Here is a 21,247-nt window from a genome sequence, read left to right on the forward strand (position 1 = left end):
TGGTGTGGGCAGTATGTGTTACTCCCGAGGCAGCAAGGCTGTTGGTGTGAGGGGAGGTGGGGCGTCGAAAGCTTCTCCCTGCCCTCTTGCCCTGACCTGCCTTAGTTTGTCAGCCTGTCCCCTTGTTCTGTGCTCGCTCAGGGCCTGCAGAAGAACAAGAAGCCTTGTGAAGCATGTTCAACTACTATGGTGATGCACCTGGCACTGCCCCAGGGTCTTAGTGCAAGTGGCACTATTCTTCCCCACTCCCCAGCCCTTCCACCTCTCCTTGTGGCATCCCCAGACTTGGGTAGCTCAGGAGCTTGGCAGTGAGATTGGCTGGAGGAGCCATGATTTCCAGTAAGTTCAGGCAAAGCCATTCTGCAGGATCCTGTAGCTCTAGGAGCATGAACCCAAGCAGACAGTTCACACCTCAGTGCAGGTGACTGAGCCTACAGAAGGATTCTGGCTGGCAGGTGGACCCGTCGTAGAGCAGTTGTCCTCAATGGGCTGTGGCTGGAGAGGCTGCTGGGTCACAGGGTGCGGTAAGAACTGCTGCTTTTGGGTGGCTTGAGGCTGTGGAACGTCAGCAGTGGCCATGGCCTTGCCATGCTCTGACTCTGCCTTTCCCTCTCATTGTAGGTCCCAGTGGCAGTGGCCACATGCAAGTCCTGATGCTCAGCTCTCAAAAGTGACACTGGAATCGGGGGAGGAATGGAGAAGTCTGTCCCTCCTCCCACAGAGCAGCTGACAACGCACCTGGGTGATGGAGGAAGGGCCATGTTGATGACCTCAGAGCCCAGCAAAGAGAGCTTTACTGCCCAAGAGTGCCCCCAAGGGGACAAGCAAAGAGCCACATTTATCGACAATGCGAGAACGCCTCTGGAGAGCACAGCTCTATCTGGGCTATCTGGGGAAGGCAGGACTGAGCTCCAGAAGCCTGCCTTCTATGCCCCAGAGAGCCGGCTGGTCATGAGCCAGGACACAAAGGGGCCTGCTGGCACCGATAGATGCAGCCTGCAAGACGACCCAGACTACTTCTCACCCCTGTCCCGCCAGGAACCTGACGTCGCTCTGGAAGCACGCGAGGTGGCAGGTATGTTTTGTGCGGGACAGGCTGGACAGTGCACAGGGCCTCCTCCCAGGCAGTGGGGAGGGAGGCTTGAAGCCTCTGTGGCAGCGATGGTCAGGTGTTGTTTAAAGATGAGCACAGTGTGAGGTTGAATTGCAGCGTGCCCCTGGCTCTGCAGGTGTCTTGGTGTCACCTGGGGTCTGCACAGGGGATGGACAAGGGGGGTGCTGTTTGGAGCCTCGCAGGGTGTGGCAAAGCTTGTGTTGGGGTTGCTTTGCTTTGCTTTGCCGCATGGGGACAGTTGTCGCTTGGTGCCTGCTGGGTCCTGGTGCTCTGACAGCATCCATGGGAGAGGATGGTCAGATGCTTGGCTGATCTGGGCTGGGGAGAGAGAGGGACTCTGCAGCCATCAGAGAGGAATGGAGTGAGGGAGGGGCTTCATGTTCATCGGCACTTCTGCCAACCTGAAAATGAGCAAGATCTGGGGCAGGGCCCTTTTCTTCCCCCCGCCCCCCACTGTCTTTCCCAGCAGTGATGATGGGGTGGTCTAGGCCTCTCCTCCTCTGGGGCCTTGGCCCTGCTCCCTGCTGATGTGGAGGAAGAGGCAGGAACCTCTTTTGTTGTTCCTTTCAGCCCCTGACTACGAGGGGCCCGATAACTTGACTCCAGACCCATTTGGTCACAGTCCTCCTAGCCAAACCTGTCCCCCAAGGCACCTAGTGGTACAAGCTCTGTTCCACCAGCAGCTGCTTATGGCATTGCATTGGTTGCTGTGGGTGAAGGGGAGCTGCTCTCCTGCAGCCGCTTTGCTTTTCCACTCCTGGCGATCCTGGACGGGGCTTTTCCCAGGGTGTGGGGAGTGCTGGCAGGCAGCATCAAGGGCTGGACTGGGATGGCCCTGGGTTCCTTCCCTTCGCTGAGGTCTTTCCCCATTGAGAGTTTGGGAGAAGGGAAGAGCAGTTGCAGAATGACTGTTCTGGCTTGACAAAGCCAAGATGCTGGGCACAACTGGAATAGAGTCCTGGGAGTGTGCTCACTTTGGGCTTCTAGTAGCGGGTAATTATCTCAACATTCAGCACTACAGACAGGGATGTCAGACCTGCTGAAGCTCCACGCACCCCTAGCAATCTGCCTGCTAGAGTCCTTGCTCAGAGCTGCTGCTGGTCCCAGCTGGGTCCTGGGGCTCCATCAGCATTTGGTGACTCTGGGGACTCTTGAGTGGATGCCATGTTACACGTGTTAGTCTTAGTTCAGCTGTTCTGTGGAGTGCTGTGTGTCAGCTCATGGTACAGTCCTGTGCTGGGCTGCGTGACCTCACTGGTCTCATGTGGCTCAGGGGATCTTTGCTGTAGAATTCAGCATGGCTGCCTCCTTCCCTGACGTGCAGCTCATGGGCTCGGCATGGCCTGTTGCTGGGGGAAGCCATACTCTGGGTGCCACTCTCTGTGCAGTGTTTCCTCTCCTCCAGCTGTTTCCCTGTGAAGAACTGAGTAAAGCAGATCCGTCCCTGGGAAAGGAGGTAGCTAATGATCTGACTGTCCTGGGTGTGTTACCCCTCCTTGCCCTGGGTTCCTGGCTGGGGGTGTGTTGTTTTTTTTTTTTTTTTCATTTTGGGGGTTTTTTTTCCCTCTGGTACTGGCAGCCAGAGAAAAGGGTGCCATGCATGAACCCATGTCTAGTGCATGAGAGCTCTTGGTGCTCTGCTGGGTTGTGGATATATGGTGTGCCCTTGTGCAGAGAGTGGGGGAGGGCAAGTGCCTGGTGTAGGGGGATGTATGGTGCCTGCTATTGTGGTCAGGGCAGGATTCAGTGATCCATGAGGCCCCTTCCCACATGGCATTTTCTCCAATTTCCAGGTGCCAGGGTGGTAGCTCCCCTCTCATCTGCACTCTTGTCCCTATGCCTGCCCTTGCGCCAGCCCATCCCACTCGCTCTTGAAGGCTCTGTCCCGTTATCTTCCTCTACAGCTCATTCCCACATCTGCTCCTGACTCTTCAAAGCTGGTCCACCCAAGCTCCCTTGTTAATGTCCAGCTCATTAGTGCTGATGTTGCTCTCATCTTTAACAGCTTATCAGGGAATCTCTGCAAGGAGATGAAATCCAATGTTGTAGCCTTTTGGGCCTAGTCATCCACAGTGGGGTGGGGTGGTGGGGGTAGGATCTCACCCTTTTGAGGGCTCAGATCTCATGTAATCTGTGTTTCCCTCTGCTGCAGCAGTGTTCCTCTGCCAGCCTTTTTGCACCCCTGTGCCTTTGGGGGTCACAGACAGCCTGGACACAGTGGGCATCCAGAGCTTTGTTTTCAGCCAGGAGGGGTCTGGAATGGACACTCAAGAGCTTTTTGCACTGACTGGCTTCCTGTCTGGTCCTTGTCAGCAATGTTCTGGGCACCAGGTGGGTTTACAGACAACATGGACAAGTGTGACACTAGCCCAGGAGACTCTGCCCCTGATCCCAGTTGGTCACACACTGGGAGCCTACATCCAGTGCTACCACAGCAGGGGAATGGGTGATGCCATGCCTTGCAATCCGACTATCTTTTCCTTCCAGGTGAGGGTCAGGGACAGGGTCTGGTCTGGTCAGGTCAGGACGGCTCTGTTTGTCTTTTAACATCTCTTAGCTGAGGGTAGGCCCTCAAGGGCCAGACAAGCAGGTGCCAGATCCAGTCACAGTTGGTGTCTTGTCTTGATCCTTATTTTTAAAGGCTCCATCTTTGAGGCCCAGCTGGACAGGGAGGCTGGACACAGCCCTTCCCAGCATGCCTGGGAGTGGCACACTCATGTCTCAACTTGCCTGCAAGCTGGCGACATGGTGGGATTCCCTTCAGGCCATGCTCAGCTCTGGGAAGAGGGCTGCTCCTGTCCTCTGCTGTCATTGAGTTTGTTCATGGGGGATGGGGGACTGTGGTGCTAATGGGTCCCCCTTTCCTTTCCTTTCTGGTGCCTTCATCTCCAGCGTCCCCTTGATATGGGTGCCACTGACTGGGTGCTTTGATGAAAATGCCCAGAGAGGATGCTCTGGTGTGTGGTTAAGTCCTTGGCTCCCTGCATTTCAGCAGTGGCTTCCCTGGTGTGTGGTTTGGTCCTGTGCCGTAGTTCCATGTGGTCAGCACCGGCATCCACGCGCTATTGCCTCTTTCCGATTCCGCCCGCTTTGTACATGAAGTCCATCCTGCCTGGCATTGAGCACTGCGGCTAATCTGGGCATGAGCAGCACTCACAGCTGGTCTGTGCTGAACCATCCACTCTTACTTCCCAGCCCAGACCTCTGCCAGCTTGCTTACCTTACGATTCAGATTGTGGTAGTACTCAAGGGCTTCAGGCCTGTGGCAGGACCCCTGTACTAGGTGCTGCACAAAGTCCCTGCATCAGGGAGGTAATTGAAACTGCTGGCTTCAGACACCTTGTCTTCAAAACAGTGTGGTCCCTGGAGCCAGGACAGCTCAGCCTGACCCATTCCCACTGAGGAATCCCTTGTAAGCATAACTTAAATGCAGCCCTTGTTGTGTGTGGGCACTGGGTGGAGATGGAGATGGAAGGCACTGCCTATGTACAGTTCCAGCAGGGTGTCCAGTTATGGGCTTGTCACCATGTGGCTTGGCCTCAGTCATGTCTCCCTGCTCTATGGCAGCCCTGCAGTGTGTCCATTCCAGACCTGAGGTGCAAGGAAGGGCAGGACCATGGGTGCTTCTCTCTGCAGGGTTGCTTGTACCTTCCAGCCTTGTCTTTGTTTCAGGAGGTTATGGACCCTCCCCATCCTGCCCCCTCAAATGCATCAGATGCCGTGGGGAGGTTGAGGGGAGAGAAGGCAGGGCACAGTGTTTTTGGCCACCAAATCCTGATGTTGTTGGACAAAGCCAAGATTTGTCATCTGCTCAGAACAAAGGGCCTCAGTCTTGAAGGCTCTTGGTTCCATTGAGGTTTGAGCCGAGCACCCTTTGGCTTTAGCAGGAGTTGAGTGCACTCAGTGCTGGATGCAGTCAGGTGCTTCTGGATAAAGGGGGCTTTTATCCAGAAGCACCTGACTCATTCAGGATGGAAAATTCAGGGCAGGGCATGTTTTTGGGACTCTCCCTGGCCCTGACCCTTATCAACACGAGATCTGGCCCTACCTCACGGTAAAGATTCAGCAGACCATTGCTACCTGGTCTCTTGTGCTGGTTTGGTCTCTGTCTCAGGTTACTTGCAGTATTAATGCCCTCCTGTTAAGCTAGTAGGTTGCAGCATTGTCTAAAAGGCCATCACCGCTGCTCAATTTCCAGCTTCAGCTGTAGCTACTCATGAAAGCTTGTTCTCCCCAGTGCAGCTGTGCCTGTCTGAGCAGCACAGCGTGTGTTTGGTTGGAGCAGGCGTTTCACTGCTTGAACACCTGGAGCAGGGTGGTTCTGTTGAGCCCAGGATGCCCTCCACACTGTGCTTGTCCTGAGCAGGTGGAGATAGGGGGAGTGCCAAAGGTGGCACTCAGAGGATGAAGAAACAAGCATGTTTAAAAAAGGGCTGGACTTACCACAGAGCAGCTGACATGTAATTGTCTGTCTGCTCTTACTCTGTGGTAATAACATGCAGTGATTTATTCCCCACTGAAATGGAATGAAGCTGTCTCCATTTAGCGTTTACTGCCCGTAGGGTAAGAGTGGGCAGAAGACCAGTTACCTAAGGTCAGCTGCTCTGTAGGAAGTCCCTGTCTTCTTTTAATGCACTGTAATTCACTTGTCCATGTCAGTGACACTCAACTGGGGTGCCATGAGATCCTTTGAAGGTTGCCGCACAGTATTAGTACTGTCAGATGTGCAAACACCCACACCATTCACAAGATAAATTTACAGATTTCAAATTAGTTTTGACACAATGGATTCCTTTCTGGCCTGTTGTCGTTTGTCCAAGTTCTTTGCCATAGAAGAATTGCTCTACTTTTCCGCAGTTGAGAAACGAGTGAAAGCTGAGAGTTAGCATTTTCTGAGTCTCAAAGTGTTGAGACCTACTGGACCATGCTCTTAGTCTCTGACATCCTTTGCAATGCTTTGGAAATAAGCAACCACATGGAGAGTAAAAATCCAGGGTGGAGGCTGCTGACTTGGCCCAAGCAAGGACTGGCTTGTGGTGGAGGACTGGCACAGTTTGGAGCAATTTTATATTCCCCTAGCACCTCCCTAAGTGCTTTGTGAACGCGGGGCCCGTCTCATTCCCCGGTTAGTGCTGAGTGGAACTACTCAGTGCCTGGTCAGTGCTCGGTGAAGTCCGTGGGCCTGTGGATACGGCGGTATCCCTGCTCGCCAAAACCCATGAAACCCAGGGCTGCTGCTTAGTGCCTTTCTGGCTGCATAGTCAAGGATCTTTGGGTGAATCTGATATCTTTTATTAGACCAACTTAAATAGATGGAAAACAATTCTTAAGCAAGTTTTCGGGTTCAAAAACCCTTCATCAGGCTAAGGAAGTTTCAGCAGTTGGTGTGTGCTCTTCCTGGATGGAATGAAAAGTAAAGATGCCAGAGGTTGGGCTGGTATGCATATAAGACAGGTAGTCAGTGAAAATGTAGATTGAGGAGTCAGTGGGTGAGAGACAGGCTGGGTGGAGGGGGAGAGAAGGGGGATGAATAGTGGAGAAGCACCTGGGAAGTCAGCTGTCAGGCAGGTTATAATGTGTCATAAATCCAAGGTCTATATTAGTCCATGATTTTTTGTATCCAGGAGGTTGAAGTGGAGTTCATAGGCTCATCTCTGGGAAGTGTTTTGTAAGTTTCCTTTGAGGATCAGGACTGAGAGCATTCCTGTCTTTGATAGATTTCTGGTGTGCGTTCATTCTGGTGCGCAGTTGTTGTTTGGTCTCATTTCTGTTTCTGGCTGCGTAGCACTTGAGGACAAGAAGAGAAGAGGGACTCCTTGTCCAAGCGAAATGGGAAGGACAGCATTGGGAGGTGCAATATATCTGTCTAGAATGTGTTAGGGATCTTGGGGCTGATTTTCCTTCCCTGACAAAGGGCTGCTGGCTGCCTGGGACCACAAGCAGTCAGGCCCTTGGCCTTGGATCTCTCATAGATTATGACTTCTTTTGTGTCCTGAGCTTGTGCATTGATTTTGCTTTTGGACAGGACTCTCCCACTGAGTCACCAATGCCTCTCTGAGCTTGGCGTTCTTTGCACAGCACTGGGGTATCTGGGTTTGCACTGGCTATAGCGGGAGTTGTCTGTGCTGCGCGTGCCTCTGCTTTGTCCCCATGTGCACTTGGGATGCTGCAGGATCATAAGGTCCAGACATGTGCCCTGACAGAGAATGCTTTAACCTACTTAGATCCACCAAGATAAACCCGCTGAGAGGGCTGGGCCTGATGAGCTGCATGCCGGGGTGCTGAAGAAACAGCAGGCTCATTAGCACTCCAACAAACAGCTGAACAGGGGAATTGCCAGCAGCCGGGGAAGAGTGATGAGCTCTGAAGAGGAACCATGCTGGGAAGGCAGGAAGCCATTGCTGAGCATGTGTAGTAATAAAGATGCCTTAAACCTTTTTAAGTGGCCACAGTTGGACTCACAGGGGTTGTTCCAACTGACTCGGCCTGCATCCTTCAATAATGCCAGGAGTGGTAGGCTGGACTAGTGGCTTTTGGCTGTGCAGAAGGAACTAGAATGTGCCTAAGGCTTGGTCTCTGCTTCTTGAGCTGACCTTGTACAACAGTTGGGCTGGTTTTTTTCCCCGTTGGTTAAATCACTGGAGAAGCCAAGTGGGAGCACTGTGCTGTGGGAGTTGTCTGTTTGTGGGGTTTAAGTTGAAACTTGTACAGATGTGTGTGAGTGCATAGGACTGGGTATGAAGACAAGTATTGCAGTTCCCTTGGGCAGTGGCAAGCATGCAAGCACAGACCATCTTCTGGAGGGGATGGTTGGGCTGTTAGGCCAGCAGGGGTAGTGCCAGCCTCTGCTCTGCTCAAAATCTCCAAGTGCTGCAGCAAGTGGGTGCACTCTATGGGTATGTTATTGCCAGGCATCTGTTGTGCATTTGTTGCTTGTTAGAAAGGCCTTGTCCTTCCTTTCCTCCTACAGCTGCCCAAGGAGCTCCTCCCGGGGTGCCATGGAGCTCTACAAAGCAGCTTTGGTGTTTGATTATTAGGGTCTGTGTACAACAGTTGTGGGCCTGGACCAACATATATTGACATCAATTGCTGCTTCCAATTGAGAGGAGAGAGCAATGTGGAACAGTAGGAGATGATCGGGGCATAGAGCAGCTGCCATTTCAGGAAAGACTGACAAAGCTCAGAATCTTCATCTGGAAAAGGAGAAGTGGGGTGGCATGGGCGAGGCAGGGGCAGAATATGGTACAGGTCTTGTAAATGGGGAAAGATGTGGACCAAGTGAACAGGGAAGTGTTATTCGCCAAGTCCCAGAATACAAGGACAAAAGCACCCACTGAGACTAGCAGGAGGCAGGTGTAAAGGAAACAAACAGAGACTTTTTTTTACACAGTTCATAGTTAACTTGTGGAACTTGTCAGCATAGGAAGTTATAGAGGCAGATAGCATAGCCAGGTTCAAAACGGGGTTAGACAGGTTCGTGGAGGACAAGTCCATTGATAGCTATTAAACAGAATAATCCAGGGATGTCTCCTCTGGCATCCTTACACCGATGATGGTGCGTGCCAGGGAAGGTATGAGAAGGGTTGGATCACTCTAGATATGTGCTGTTCATATGCTCTCCCTCTGAAGCATCTACGACTTACCACTGTCAGAGATGGGATAATGGGATAATGAGCTAGATGATCACTGGTCTGACTCAGTTTGTCACTTCTGATGCTCTTATGACCTAGAGAGCTTAGAGAAGTGGGCAAGGGCCACGTGTGATCAGTGCTGAAGCCAAGTGACGTTGCGGCTTGGAAGCAAAGCCAGGGGATGCTGCTCTCTAACAAGCAACTCCAAGCAAGGGCTGAGTGGGAGAATAGAGACATGTAAACAGTCGGCAGGGATCCTTTGGGAAGTCCTGGTCTAAACACAGCTGGTACAATATAGCACAGCTTAACTATATAGTACTGGGATAGCTCTGAAGTGGTACAGCCTGTCCAGTGTTGACACAGCCTGTTCCATGTGAGGAGGGTACTTTGGTATAGGACGTTTTTCTTCTGGCTGCAACTGCACCCATATTTGGGGTTGTTCTGGTACAATTTGAATTGCACTCCCTTACTAGAAGTCATACAGGTGTGGAACAGCACAGACCTGGCCTTAACCTCCTTTGCCCCAGCTTTGGAGATGCATACATGAGACCTGTTCTCTATTAGCAGACCTGTAGTTGGGGGGACCGTGCCCAGTTCTGGGTTCCTTGCTATGTCAAAAGGACTGTGTAGAGCAGAGAAAGTGCCTGAGGGAGGACTGAGGCACGTAGTTGGAAAAGGCATGGCCTGTAGCTGAGCAGGGGGAACCAGATGGAACGGAGTGTTTGGGGAATGGAAGGTGTCATGGAAACAACAAGCATGACTGACTCTTTTCTGTGCCCTTTAATGGGAAGGATCATAGGCAGCATTGTGTTGGTTTTAAATGCTGCGCCCAGCTCTGTTTCTGGCAGACTTGGCAATTGTGCTTCTGATGTGGAAGATCCTGTTATGATGGGTCTGGCCCCAGTCCCTGCCTCAAGCCCTGGGTGTCTGCACTCTCCAGATGCAGCCCTTGTGTCTGACTCCCTCCTGCGTCTTATGCCAGGCCCCTCCTGAACCACAGCTGCTGTGATGCAGCCCCCAGCATTGACAGGGCTGAGCAAGCTCTCAGCCTAGTTCCAGCCTTCAAGGCCCTAGGGGCAGTGAAACCAGGACACCCAGGGTTGGCAAAGGAACATTTAATTTGTGCAACTGCTTTGCTCTTAAAAACCACCGGTGGATTTCCAGTCTGTGGGAACTGCCGAAGCCCTGAGCGTAGTTGGCCAAGTCTAACCTTGCTCCTTCTGTGAGAACTGGGTCCTGGCCTGAAAGGACCAGAGTCCTTCTGCATGCTCCATCTAGGGCTTCTGTTCCTGGCATTAAAACCCCATCCTGTGCCAAAGGGGCCTGTCACATTCTGAGTAGACTGACACTGTCTGTGCTCCAACCCCATCCAGCTGGCTCCAGGCATCCTCACTGGTCAGAGCCAGTGGCCTTGCTGGGAGCAGCCTCATTGTTCCATCTGGAATGACCTGATATGGGTGTAGCATTCCCATTAGAAGGTGGAGCTGAAAGCCACCTCCAGGGTGGTGGTCACTGGTCACAGAACAATTCCAAGGTGACCTGGGCATGTCCTTGAACTGGTCACAAAAGGGCCATGAGGAAAGCTATGTCTTCTGGAGTACAATGGTGATGCAGTGGCTCAGGGCCCAGAGACCTGGCTTGGATTACCTGATCAACTACTGACTACCAGGATGGCCTTGGGCCAATCAGTTGTGTCCAGATCCTCAGAGAGACATGGGTTCCCAACGTCTGTTGACTCCAATGTCATGTGGGCATCTTCCAGGCCAGGGTGCACCCCTCAGACTTGATGGAGATCCACTTGTGTGCTAGGTTTTCTGGTAGAGCTCTGCCATTTTGGGAGATTAAATATTCCTGTAACACCCCCCACAATATTGGAAATAAAGCTTGGTTTTATCATCATCAGGAAGTGATGAAAGCCAGAACAAGGAGGAGAGGAGACATGGGGTGGGTGGGGTGTGTCCCGGTCTTTCTGCCTGCCCACTTTGGCATCCCCACCCTGGGGAGAGCCCCTTCTCCAAAATGACTCCACTGTCTCCTCAGACACAGGAGCAGGAGAGTCTCCTGGCATGCAGCCATGGACCCTTGCTGTTCACTGCCACTACCAGCAGTTGGGTCTGGCCTGGCCTGGCCCAGCTCTACCCTCCTTTTCCCTCACAGGAGTGTGCTCTCAATGCAGTTGCGACTCCTGGGCTGGTCCTGTCCACATGTAGAAGTGCTGGGCTGCTGCCCTTACCTGATAGGCTGCAACCTGAGTGCACCGCTGTTCTCCCTGGCAGGGTTCCTTCTATCCAAGATGGAGCAGTAGCACTATGCGGTCCCCCAGGGTTGTGGTCAGGAGGGTAAAGGCCTAAAAGACCATGGAGCACTTGAATACTAGGGTAACAGGGACTAGGTACATGCTTGAGAGCACAAATCTGCTGACAGTTGGGACCAGCATTAAACCATCAAATCACCTGTCCCCTTCTGTCCACATGGAGGAGTTCTGGTCACCAACAAGGCCTTTCAAGTCTGTGCAGCAGTGCCAGTAGCTGACTGCTGTTGGTATTCTCCCTTAAAGGAATGGTGATGTGTGAGGTGGTGTCCCTTTAACAGAAGGGTTTGCTGGAAATCCTCCCTATCTATAGGAGTCCTGGGACACACTACAGCCAAGGGAGATCTTGCTGGCAGTGCAGTGTTTGGAGCCTGTGGTGGAAGCCAGGATAGTACCCGAGTCCCATAGTGCAAATAGGCTGGAACTCAGCCTGCACTGGCTCCCAGCATGTGGTTAACTCCTACTCTTTGGGTATTGGTCATGCCATGCCCTACAGCAATTAACCTCAGCAAACTAAGCTGTAATGTAACGTCTCCGCTGCATCCCATCTCTGCACTGTGATCTCCCCCTTGTATTATGGGGAGAAGCAGGGCGTTAATCAATGGCTAATGTGTAATAAGTCAGGCAGCAACACAGGTTGGTGGTGTACTCTTGTATTCTTGACTAGGGCACAAGACCTGGGCACTGACTTAGAGGCAGAGCTTCCAGTCCCTACCTCCTTCACGTGTCCCCTTTTTCTGTCCTGCTGTGTGCATTTCTCTGTTCCTGAAGTGTTCCTCTGCAGCAATACTTCTCTCCCCTCCAAATCCATCAGTGGTAACAGTGGCAGCAGCCACAGTAGGGGAGTGAGAGACCGCAGCCCTCGAAACAGGGCAGGGAGATCCAATCTGTGTAGGTGCTAAAGTAGTCTCCACCCCAAACCCATCTGCCTTGTTGTGCACACATTACTAGTAGCTCAGGCTTAACTGCCCCACTCCATGCCGAGTGCTAGTGTCTGCAGTGTCCCAGCATTGCCCCAAGCAGGGACCTTGGCTCCCACTTGAAACAGGACAGCAAAGGAGATTGCTGGCCCAGGGTGCAAACCTTACTAGTTATATGCCCCTGCTCCAAACTACTTGCCAAAGAAGAACATGGCACACCCAGGCCTAGGGTTAACGAGGATTTTGTCAGGGAACTTCTGGAGGGGCTAGATGTATTTAAATCTGCAGGTCCTGATGATCTCCACCCCAGAGTGCTGAAGGAATTAGCAGGGGTCATTGCAGGACCTCTGGCACAGCTCTACGAGCACTCATGGCGCTTGGGCGATGTGCCGGAGGACTGGAAAAGGGCCAACGTGTTCCCCATCTTCAAAAAAGGGAGGAAGGAGGACCCAGGAAACTATAGGCCCGTGAGTCTTACCTCGGTCCTGGGGAAGCTTTTCGAAAGAATTATCCTGGCACGTGTCCAGGAAGGGCCAGCAGGGGAGGTTATGCTCAGGGGCAACCAGCATGGGTTCATTAGGGGCAGGTCTTGTCAAACCAACCTGGTGGCCTTCTATGACCAGGTCACCAAGTCCTTGGATGCAGGTGTCGCAGTGGATATAGTCTTTCTAGACTTCAGGAAGGCCTTCGACACGGTCTCTCACCGCATTCTCAGTAAGAAACTAGGAGACAGCGGTGTTGATGCCTACACGGTCAGATGGGTCACTAACTGGCTAGAGGGCCACACCCAGAGGGTGGTGGTGGACGGGTCTTATTCGACCTGGAGGGATGTGGGCAGTCGGGTTCCCCAGGGCTCGGTCCTCAGGCCCGCACTGTTCAACATCTTCATTCGTGACTTGGGCGAGGGGGTAGAAAGCACCCTGTTCAAATTCGCAGATGACACTAAGATGTGGGGTGAAGTGGGTACGCTAGTAGGAAGGAACAGGCTGCAAGCGGATCTAGACAGGTTACAGGGGTGGGCCAATGAGAATAGGATGGGGTTCAACACTGACAAGTGCAGGGTAATGTACCTGGGGAGGAAGAACCAGTGGCACACCTACAGGCTGGGGAACTAACTTCTCGCCAGTGTCGAGACAGAAAAGGATCTTGGAGTCATCATTGATGCCACAATGAACATGGGCTGACAAAGTGGGGACACGGTCAGGAAGGCCAACCATACCTTGTCGTGCATCTACAGATGTATCTCAAGCAGGTCCAAGGAGGTGATCCGCCCCCTCTATGCGACACTGGTCAGGCCGCAGTTGGAGTACTGCATCCAGTTGTGGGCGCCGCACTTCAGGAGGGATGTGGCCAATATGGAGGGGGTCCAAAGGAGGGCCAGCCTCATGATCAGGAGTCAGCAGGGCAGGCCCTATGAGGAGAGGCTGAGGGACCTGAACCTGTTCAGCCTCCAAAAGAGAAGGCTAAGGGGGGATCTAGTGGCAGTCTACAAACTAGTCAAGGGGGACCAGCAGGCATTGGGAGAGTCCCTGTTTCTCCCAAGCACTCACAGGAGTTACAAGAAACAATGGACACAAGCTAGCGGAGGGTAGTTTCAGGCTAGACATTAGGAGGTGCTGTTTCACTGTCAGGGTGGCTAGGACCTGGAACCAACTTCCAAAAGAAGTGGTGCTGGCTCCTACCCTGGGGGTCTTTAAAAAAAAAATAAAAAATGCTGGACGAACATCTGGCCAGGGTCGTTTGACCCCAGTACTCTTTCCTGCCATGGCAGGGGGTCGGACTAGATGATCTCCTCAAGTCCCTTCCAACCCTACCAACTATGAAGCTATAAGTGCTTGACTATCCAGCAGCCTCTCAGCCTTGTAGGGTTCCAGTTCCCTAGGCTGGAACCAAACAGGACAGCAGCTGAACCTTCATGGTGTGCCCAACGGAGCCCATGTCTGTGAGCAACGAGGTCCTGCTGGCTTGCATTCAGGACAGGAGCATGCCAGGGGGCCCAGAGCTGGCAAGAAAGCCCAACCTGTAGTTTCTTCCTGGCTGGCTGCTCCAGGCCTGCCAGAGAGAGCAGAGCACACCAGAGTCCACATGGTTCCAATGCTGGGGTTTTTTGTTTGTTTGTTTGTTTTTAATTATCTATCTATCTATCTATCTATCTATTATAAACTTCCCATCACACATCTTAAACCGCATTAAGACGCCTGTGCTCCTGTTACAATAAATGCACCCACTCCCCTGCACCCTTGTGCACCCACCCTTTATGCTCCCTTAACCCAAATGCAGTCTCTTAGTCCAAGCCCCGCTTGGGGATTTACATTCTCAGTTCAGTCACTGTCTTGGTCTGTCTGTGGGACGTGGGCAGCCTGCCCCAAACCAAGAGAGACCGAGAGCTCGACACTCTGGGGAACTAGCTCCAGGACCAGCACAGGCAGTTGAGGAAGGCAGGAAGAGACTGCAAAAGCTTTTGTTCTGGCACCTTGTCTGCTGGGGGAACTGTCCTGGCCCTATGAGATTGTGGATGGAGGCCTTCTCCACCCCCTACCCCCCAAGTTGTTCTCAGCAGCCATTTTGGGCTGTCGAATAAGTGGCAACAGCAAGTCCCATCCAGAAGTCTTTGGAGAAAGAACTGGTATCAGTGACATCTGGCCCCTGGGAGTGAGCAGGAGTCGGGGGAGGATAAGGAAGTGGGGTTGGGAGGTGTTGTGAAATTCTCTGTGGTGCACAGCTCAGGCTAGTGTTAGTTCTGGCAGCATTGGGGGTAGCGGTAAGGGCCATGGAAGCAATGATAAGGCACTCTAGCTGCAAGGCTCAATGCAAATCCTACCTGTGGCATCGCTCCTGTAGGTGTCAAGGAGTGATGACCTGTGACCCCCTGTGGCTGAGACATCGCTAGTTTAAATGGAGAGTCACATGACCACAGGCCTGGGTTTGCACTGCACTGTGTTGCAGGTAGCTGTACAGACTGCAGTGAGAAGGGCTCTTTAGGAACCGGGATTTCCAAGGGGCTGGATTAGCCTGATGCCACTGTTACTCAACTTTTTGCCTCCTCGTTCCACCTTGTTCCCTGCCGACATCTCTGGTTGCACCTTGTGCATTCAGATGGTCTCTGCACCATGTAGCACTTCTCAGGATGCCTTGCCATGTGCTGGGGTCACCCTTAGGGGTCTTCTCCCCTTTAGAGCAGTAAGGTGGAGTGGCCCTTCTGAAGGGTGATGTGAGGGGCCCAGAGCATAAATGGGACCCCATGGCCTGGAATTAGCTCAGGTGCCACAGTTGTGCGAGTGGCAGTGGCTTTGCTGTGGTGGGGATTTCAGGAAATAATGCCACAGGAATCTCCTTTTGCCCCTTTCTCTGTACTATACCTTCTCTTGTTTTGGCCTGCCCTGGTTCTGGGCTGTTCTTAGTGTTAGGATGCATTCCCCTCTCCAGAGTATGAGGCAGTTTTCTGGGCACCATGCAGCCTAGTCAGGTTCAGCTGTTGGAGTCCCAGTTCTGTGCAGCTTAGGGTATGATCTTGTAGGAGTCTTAAACAGTCTCAAAACAGGAGTCTTAAAACAGTCTTTAGCTATCTTCTACTAGGCCATAGTAAGGCTTCCTTATCTGCAGTGCCCCTGTCTTAGCCCAGGCAGATGGCATTCCTAGCCCATAGCAGCAGGCAGCATGGGGCAGATTTAGGTATGGTCATGCCCAGGCCATGAACAAGTGAGTCTTACTCTTGCTGAACTGTTCCTAGCTCCCCAGGGGGAGTCACTGACTTGTTTGCCTGGTACTCAGTCCTGGAAGGTGAAGGTGCAGTACGATGTGATTATGGAAATAGTATTGAAGGGCTTTTCTTATAGGACCTTCTGTTTGGGCATTGATCGCACCTGAAATCATGGAACCTTAAAGTGGAAGGGAACTTCTGGGGTTGGCTAGTTCAACCCCCTGTGTGGACTTGCGCTTCCTGAACAGTCTCAGACAGATGCCCATCCAGCCTCTGCTTGGAAACCTCTAAGGAAGGAGATTCCACAGCTTCCCTGAATACCTCCCCCACTTCTTACACATAGGAAACTTTTTCTGGGGTTAAATCTCAATCAGTTTTGCTATCATCTAAAACCATTGCCTCTTGTCCTGTCTTCCAAGGCAAGGGGGGAACAATTTCAACTATTTGAAAACTGCTGTCACATTTCCCCTCAATCTCCTCTTTAGACAGCCACACCTGGTTCTCTCCACCTTTCTTCATGTGGCTGCATTCCAGCCCTTGTATCATCCTTGTCACTCACCTCTGGATCCTCTCCAGTTTCTCTCCCTTTCTTATAAGGTGGTGCTTGAAACTAGACACAGTCCTCTAGCTGAGGCCTTGCCAAGACTAGAGAGAATGGTACTGTCACCTTCCAGGTCTTGCATATGCTACTTCTGTTAATGTTGTGTTGTATTGTATTCACTTTCCTTGCAAGATAATCCCACAGAGGATTCATGTAGAGTTTGTGGTCCACCCTCATCCCAGATCATTCTAAACAATACTACTGCTGAGCCAGTTATACCATGTTCTGTATGGGTGTGGTAGTTTCTTTCCTAGGTCTAGGACAGGGGTGGGCAAAATATGGCCCACCGGCCAGATCTGACCCTCCAGTTGATTGTATCTGGCCCGTGAACGGGTGGCCGTGAACTCATGGGATCCAGCCTGCAAGTGGCCAGTGATTCTGGTTCTGGCCCCACTGGGTAGATGTGGCTGTTTCTGCTGCACTGGGCAGGTGAACAGGTGGGGCTGCTTCCACCTAGCACTAACGCAGTGGCATCATCTGTGGCTCTGGGCAAATGCCCTGATCCCCCACCTAGAACCTGCTGGCCACATCCACAGCTGATGCCGGTGCCTGCCCGGGGCTGCTTTTGCCATGCTGGGTGGGTGGTGACATAAACAGCAGGTTCCAGGTCAGGGTGGGGATTGGGGCATGCTACAGCACCAAGCAGGTTCTGAGAGAGCAGTGTGGCTCTCGAGAGGACACTAAAACTCATTAAGTGGACCTCCAGTCAAAATAATTGCCCATCCTTAGTCTAGGACCTTACACTGGTCTTTGTTGAATTTTGTTTTGTGGGCTAGCCCAGTTCTCCAGTACATCAAACCTGGAGAATCCTTTGGATAAAAATCCTTTGGATTTCTATTTTATCCTCTCAAGTGTTTGCTTGAAACCCCTCCCTGTTTTGTCTTTTTTTAAGTTTGATCAGTGTACTCTTTCTACCTTGCCGTCCTCTATAATAATTTGCTTCATTTGTGTCTTTGTTATTTTGTCTGTCACACTGAAACAAACATATTTGAGCTCGCTTTTCTAGACTTAGTGATTGATTTCAATTAGTTATGGTGTACTCTAAGTATCCGAGCAAAAATTGTCCCTTAACACCCTTACTTTAACCTGTAACACCCTTACCAAGGTGAAGTAGAGAATAGACAGCAATTGAATGCAGAAGGAATGGCAAGACTAAGACAAAGCGAAACAAAGAGTAGACAACAATAGAAGGCGAGATTCAGGAATGTAGCTGTGGATTGGTGAGTGTGGTGTGCCAGTTTTGTAACTCTTTAAACTTTCAAGCTGAAAGACTGTCGGATGGCCAATTCTGGAGTTTTTGTCATAAGGGTAAAGTGATTCTGCCTCCAAGAAGACTGTTTCCAGAGTATTTGCAGGATTTGATGACAAATCAGAACAAGTATTACCAGAACTTTAAAAACAAACAAACTTTTGATCGTACAACAGTGCATTGTCTTTTGAGCAAAGATCATTGTGAGAAGTTGTATGATTCATGGACCATATGGAGGATTGAATCCAAATGCACCATGCATGGAAAATCATCAATGTCTGAAGAAATATTCAAAGGAATTTAGAGAGGAGACGCTTGGAAATGTTGATGGATACCCATTGTATAGAAGAAGTCCAGGCAGAACAGCTCAAGTTGGTGATGACACAGTGGATAATAGAAATGTGATACCCTATAACAAGTAACCTATTTTTGCCCGTCATTTTTTATGGGCTTTTGCGCTAGTCCAAATCATAAATACAGCGATTCTCAACCCAGGTGTCCAGCATCCTGGGGTGCTACAAGATCCTTTTAAGGGTGTTGCAGGGTGCTGCACAATATTAGTACTGTTACGTGTGCAAACACTCTACACGTGAGTCACATGATCAAACCAGAGATTTCTGACAGGAATCCATGGTGTCAAAAACATCCTGCCCTGTTGTGGTCTTTCTGAGTTCTTTGCCACCGAAGAATTGCTCTATTATTTTCCATAGTAAAGACACAAGTAGAAGTTAAGAACTGGCATTTTTCTGAGGGGGGCCTAGGATCTAAGAAAGATTGGGAGCTACTGCATTAATCACAATGTTAAATAGCCCTGGACCCAGAGAAGACCCGTGGGAGACCGCCACCTGAAACCTCCTGCCAGTCTGATATTGATTGATCCAGGTTTAATCTTTGCTTGCATTTATTCAACCAATTAAGTATCCACCTAATGCGAACTTTAGCCAGCCCATTTTTCTCCAGCTGGATTATGAAGACAATGTATGGGCCTGTGTCCACTGCTTTTCTCTTATCCACCAAACCAGGCCCCTTGTCCAAGAAGGAATCAGGTTAGTTTGGCAGGATTGGTTCTCAACACACCCATGCTAGCTGCCGGGGATTGCTGCTTCCCACCTAATGTTTATGAAGTGATTATTTTATGATCTTTATTAGCTTATTGCCTTGCTGCTCAGTCCAGGGGAGCACAGAAAATTAGGGTTGGAAGGGACCTCAGGCAGTCATCTAGTTCAACCCCCGATCAAAGCTGGATCATCCCCAACTAGATCATCCCAGCCAAGGCTTTGAAGATTCTACCACTTCTCTGGGTTACCTGTTCCACTGCTTTACTACCCTCCTAGTGAGAAAGTTCTTCCTCATATCTAACCTAAACTGCCCTCACTGCAACTTAAGACCATTGCTGATTGTTCTGCCATCTGCCACCACTGAACCACTGGAGTTTAGCTCCATCCTCTTTGGAACTACCCTTCAGGTGGTCGAAGGTTACTGTTAAATCCCTTCTCAGTCTTCTGTTCTCTAGATGAAATAAGCTCAGTTCCTTCAGCCTCTCCTCACAAGTCATGTGCCCCAGTCCCCTAACCATTTTCGTTGCCCTCTGCTGGACTCTCTCCAACTTGTCCACATCCTTTCTGTAGTGGGGGCCCCAAAACTGGACACAGTTCTCCACATGTGGCCTCACCAGTGCTGAATAGAGAGGAAGAATCACTTCCCTAGATCTACTGGCAACTCCTATTAATACAGCCCAGTATGTCATTAGCCTTCTTCTCAACTAGGGCACACTGTTGACTTATATCCACCTTATTGTCTACTGTAACCCTCAGGTCTTTTTCCGCAGATTCACTGCCCAGCCAGTCGGTCCCCAGCCTGTACTGGTGCATGGGATTGTTCTGTCCTAAGTGCAGGACTTTGCACTTGTCCTTGTTGAACCTCATGAGATTTCTTTTGGTCCAGTCCTCCAGTGCATCGGTGTTGCTGAATCCTAGCCCTACCCTCCAGCATATCTAATATTCCCTCCAGCTTGCTGTTATCCGTGAATTTGCTGAGGGTGCGCCCCATCCCGTCTTCCAGATCATTGATGGAGATATTGAACAAAACCAGCCCCAGGTCCAACCCCCAGGGTACTCCATTTGACATCAGCTGATAACTAGACATTGAGCCATTGATCACTACCTGTTGAGCCCGACAATTCAGTCAGTTTTCTGTCCACCTTATGGTCCATTCATCCAACCTGTACTTCCTTAGCTTGCCTGTAAGAATATTGAGATAACTTTAGCAAGGCTTTTGATACAATCTAAGGTATATCATGTCTGCTGCTCTCCTTACATCCAAGAGCATGTTTTGCTCATATTTTGTCTGTATGGGAAGTGACGAGTTTCCCTAGCTCAGAGAACATGCTTCATCACATGCTTAGATCATTTAGTGCAGGGATGTCAAAGATCTGGCAAATGGCCTGGATCCAGCCTGCAGAGCCATGTCATTTGGCTCAGGGGGCTCCCCATAGAGCCAGAAACTGAGTGGTGGCAGCATAAATGGTCATGGCTCCTAGAGCTAGGGCAATTAATGCTGCCACTGTTCATCCTTCTGCTAAATTTCCCTTGGCTGGATCCCAGTGCAGAGCTATATCATCTGGCCTCAGGGCTGCCCATGGGACTGGAAGGTTGGTGGTGGGAAGATTGGCAACTGCCGTAGTTCCTGGGGCCATGGCAATTAATGCTGCCACTGCCAAATTTCTGGCCCCTGGGGCAGCCCCACAGGCCAGCTGACCTGCCTTTGCTGTGTCTGGCCCCACAAAAATCATCTGGTTCACAGGTCTGGTTGAGTTTGATACCCCTGCTCTACTGTGTTCTCTGCCTTCAGCCTGGGAGCTGTGTGCATGTCCAGAGAGGTGCTCATAATCTGCTGACATGGGAGGCAGTACTTGATGAGAGTGAGAGCTTGCCCTCCCTTCTGGAGAGGGAACAAGCTCCATCTGACTAATAGCCGTGTGTGTGTGTCCCTGCTACCCCAGACCGCACTGCTCTGAAGGTTAGAAACCACCTTGTTTCCCACCTTCATTTCACTGGACTGGGTAAGCCACACTTTAATTCCCCTCTTGGATGATGTAGGCTCCTTGCTTTCTCTTCCTTTCTTAAATGCAGGGACTGTTTGCTGTTCTCCACATATACAGCAGCAGACACATCTTGATCGGTTCTACCTCACCTCTCCATCCTTTCAAACTAGAGGTGCACGGATACATTGGTCCCATATTGGATCAGCACCAACACAGGGAACATTTGAAGCATCAGAAGTCGGCTTTTTTTGCCTGATGCAGCTGGTAAATGCCCCGTGCATGCACACAGCTGCAGCATGCTCAGGTCCAGGAGCACAGCCCAGCAGCTTGGAGACGAGCATCTGGGTGGTAGGTCTGGTGTTGGGGGAAGGCAGGGAAGGGGCATGGGGTGGGGCAGATTGAGGCCTCTGTGGTGAGGGAGGGAGTGGGGCTTGGGCAGGTGCTGCTCAGCCAGGGTGGGGCAGGGCATGGCGCAGGACAGAGCCATGAGCGGCATAGTGGGGGCATAGTGGGGGTGGCTCCCACCCTGCGCACACCCTGGGAGAGCATGGAGGGTGTGTGCCCCCAGATCTGCCACTGTGGGCTGGGGCTGGGGGTTGCACCATGCTCTTCCCAGCGAGGGCTGGGTCAGGCTGTGTTTGGAGCATGCGGTGGCAGCACTGGGAGGAGGACTACGGG

General features: G+C 51.4%; 1 protein-coding gene across 7 annotated transcripts in view; it reads left to right on the forward strand.

Moving 5' to 3' along the window:
- The first annotated feature begins 504 nt into the window (after window positions 1-504).
- The window catches only part of WIZ (widely interspaced zinc finger motifs), a 106,918-nt gene continuing 86,175 nt past the window's right edge, over window positions 505-21,247 (forward strand). For 4 of the 7 annotated variants that reach the window (XM_025216177.1, XM_025216179.1, XM_025216180.1 and 1 more), the window contains exons 1-2: window positions 506-524; window positions 622-1,075. In XM_025216177.1, the coding sequence (XP_025071962.1) occupies window positions 694-1,075 (382 nt within the window). In that variant the 5' untranslated portion in view covers window positions 506-524; window positions 622-693. Of the gene's footprint in view, window positions 525-621; window positions 1,076-20,668; window positions 20,742-21,247 lie in introns of those variants that run through there. The other 3 variants (XM_025216182.1, XM_025216183.1, XM_025216184.1) reach the window with 3 other exon arrangements.

Source organism: Alligator sinensis, unplaced genomic scaffold (genome assembly GCF_000455745.1).
Source record: "Alligator sinensis unplaced genomic scaffold, ASM45574v1 scaffold1509_1, whole genome shotgun sequence".
Taxonomy (NCBI): domain Eukaryota; kingdom Metazoa; phylum Chordata; order Crocodylia; family Alligatoridae; genus Alligator; species Alligator sinensis.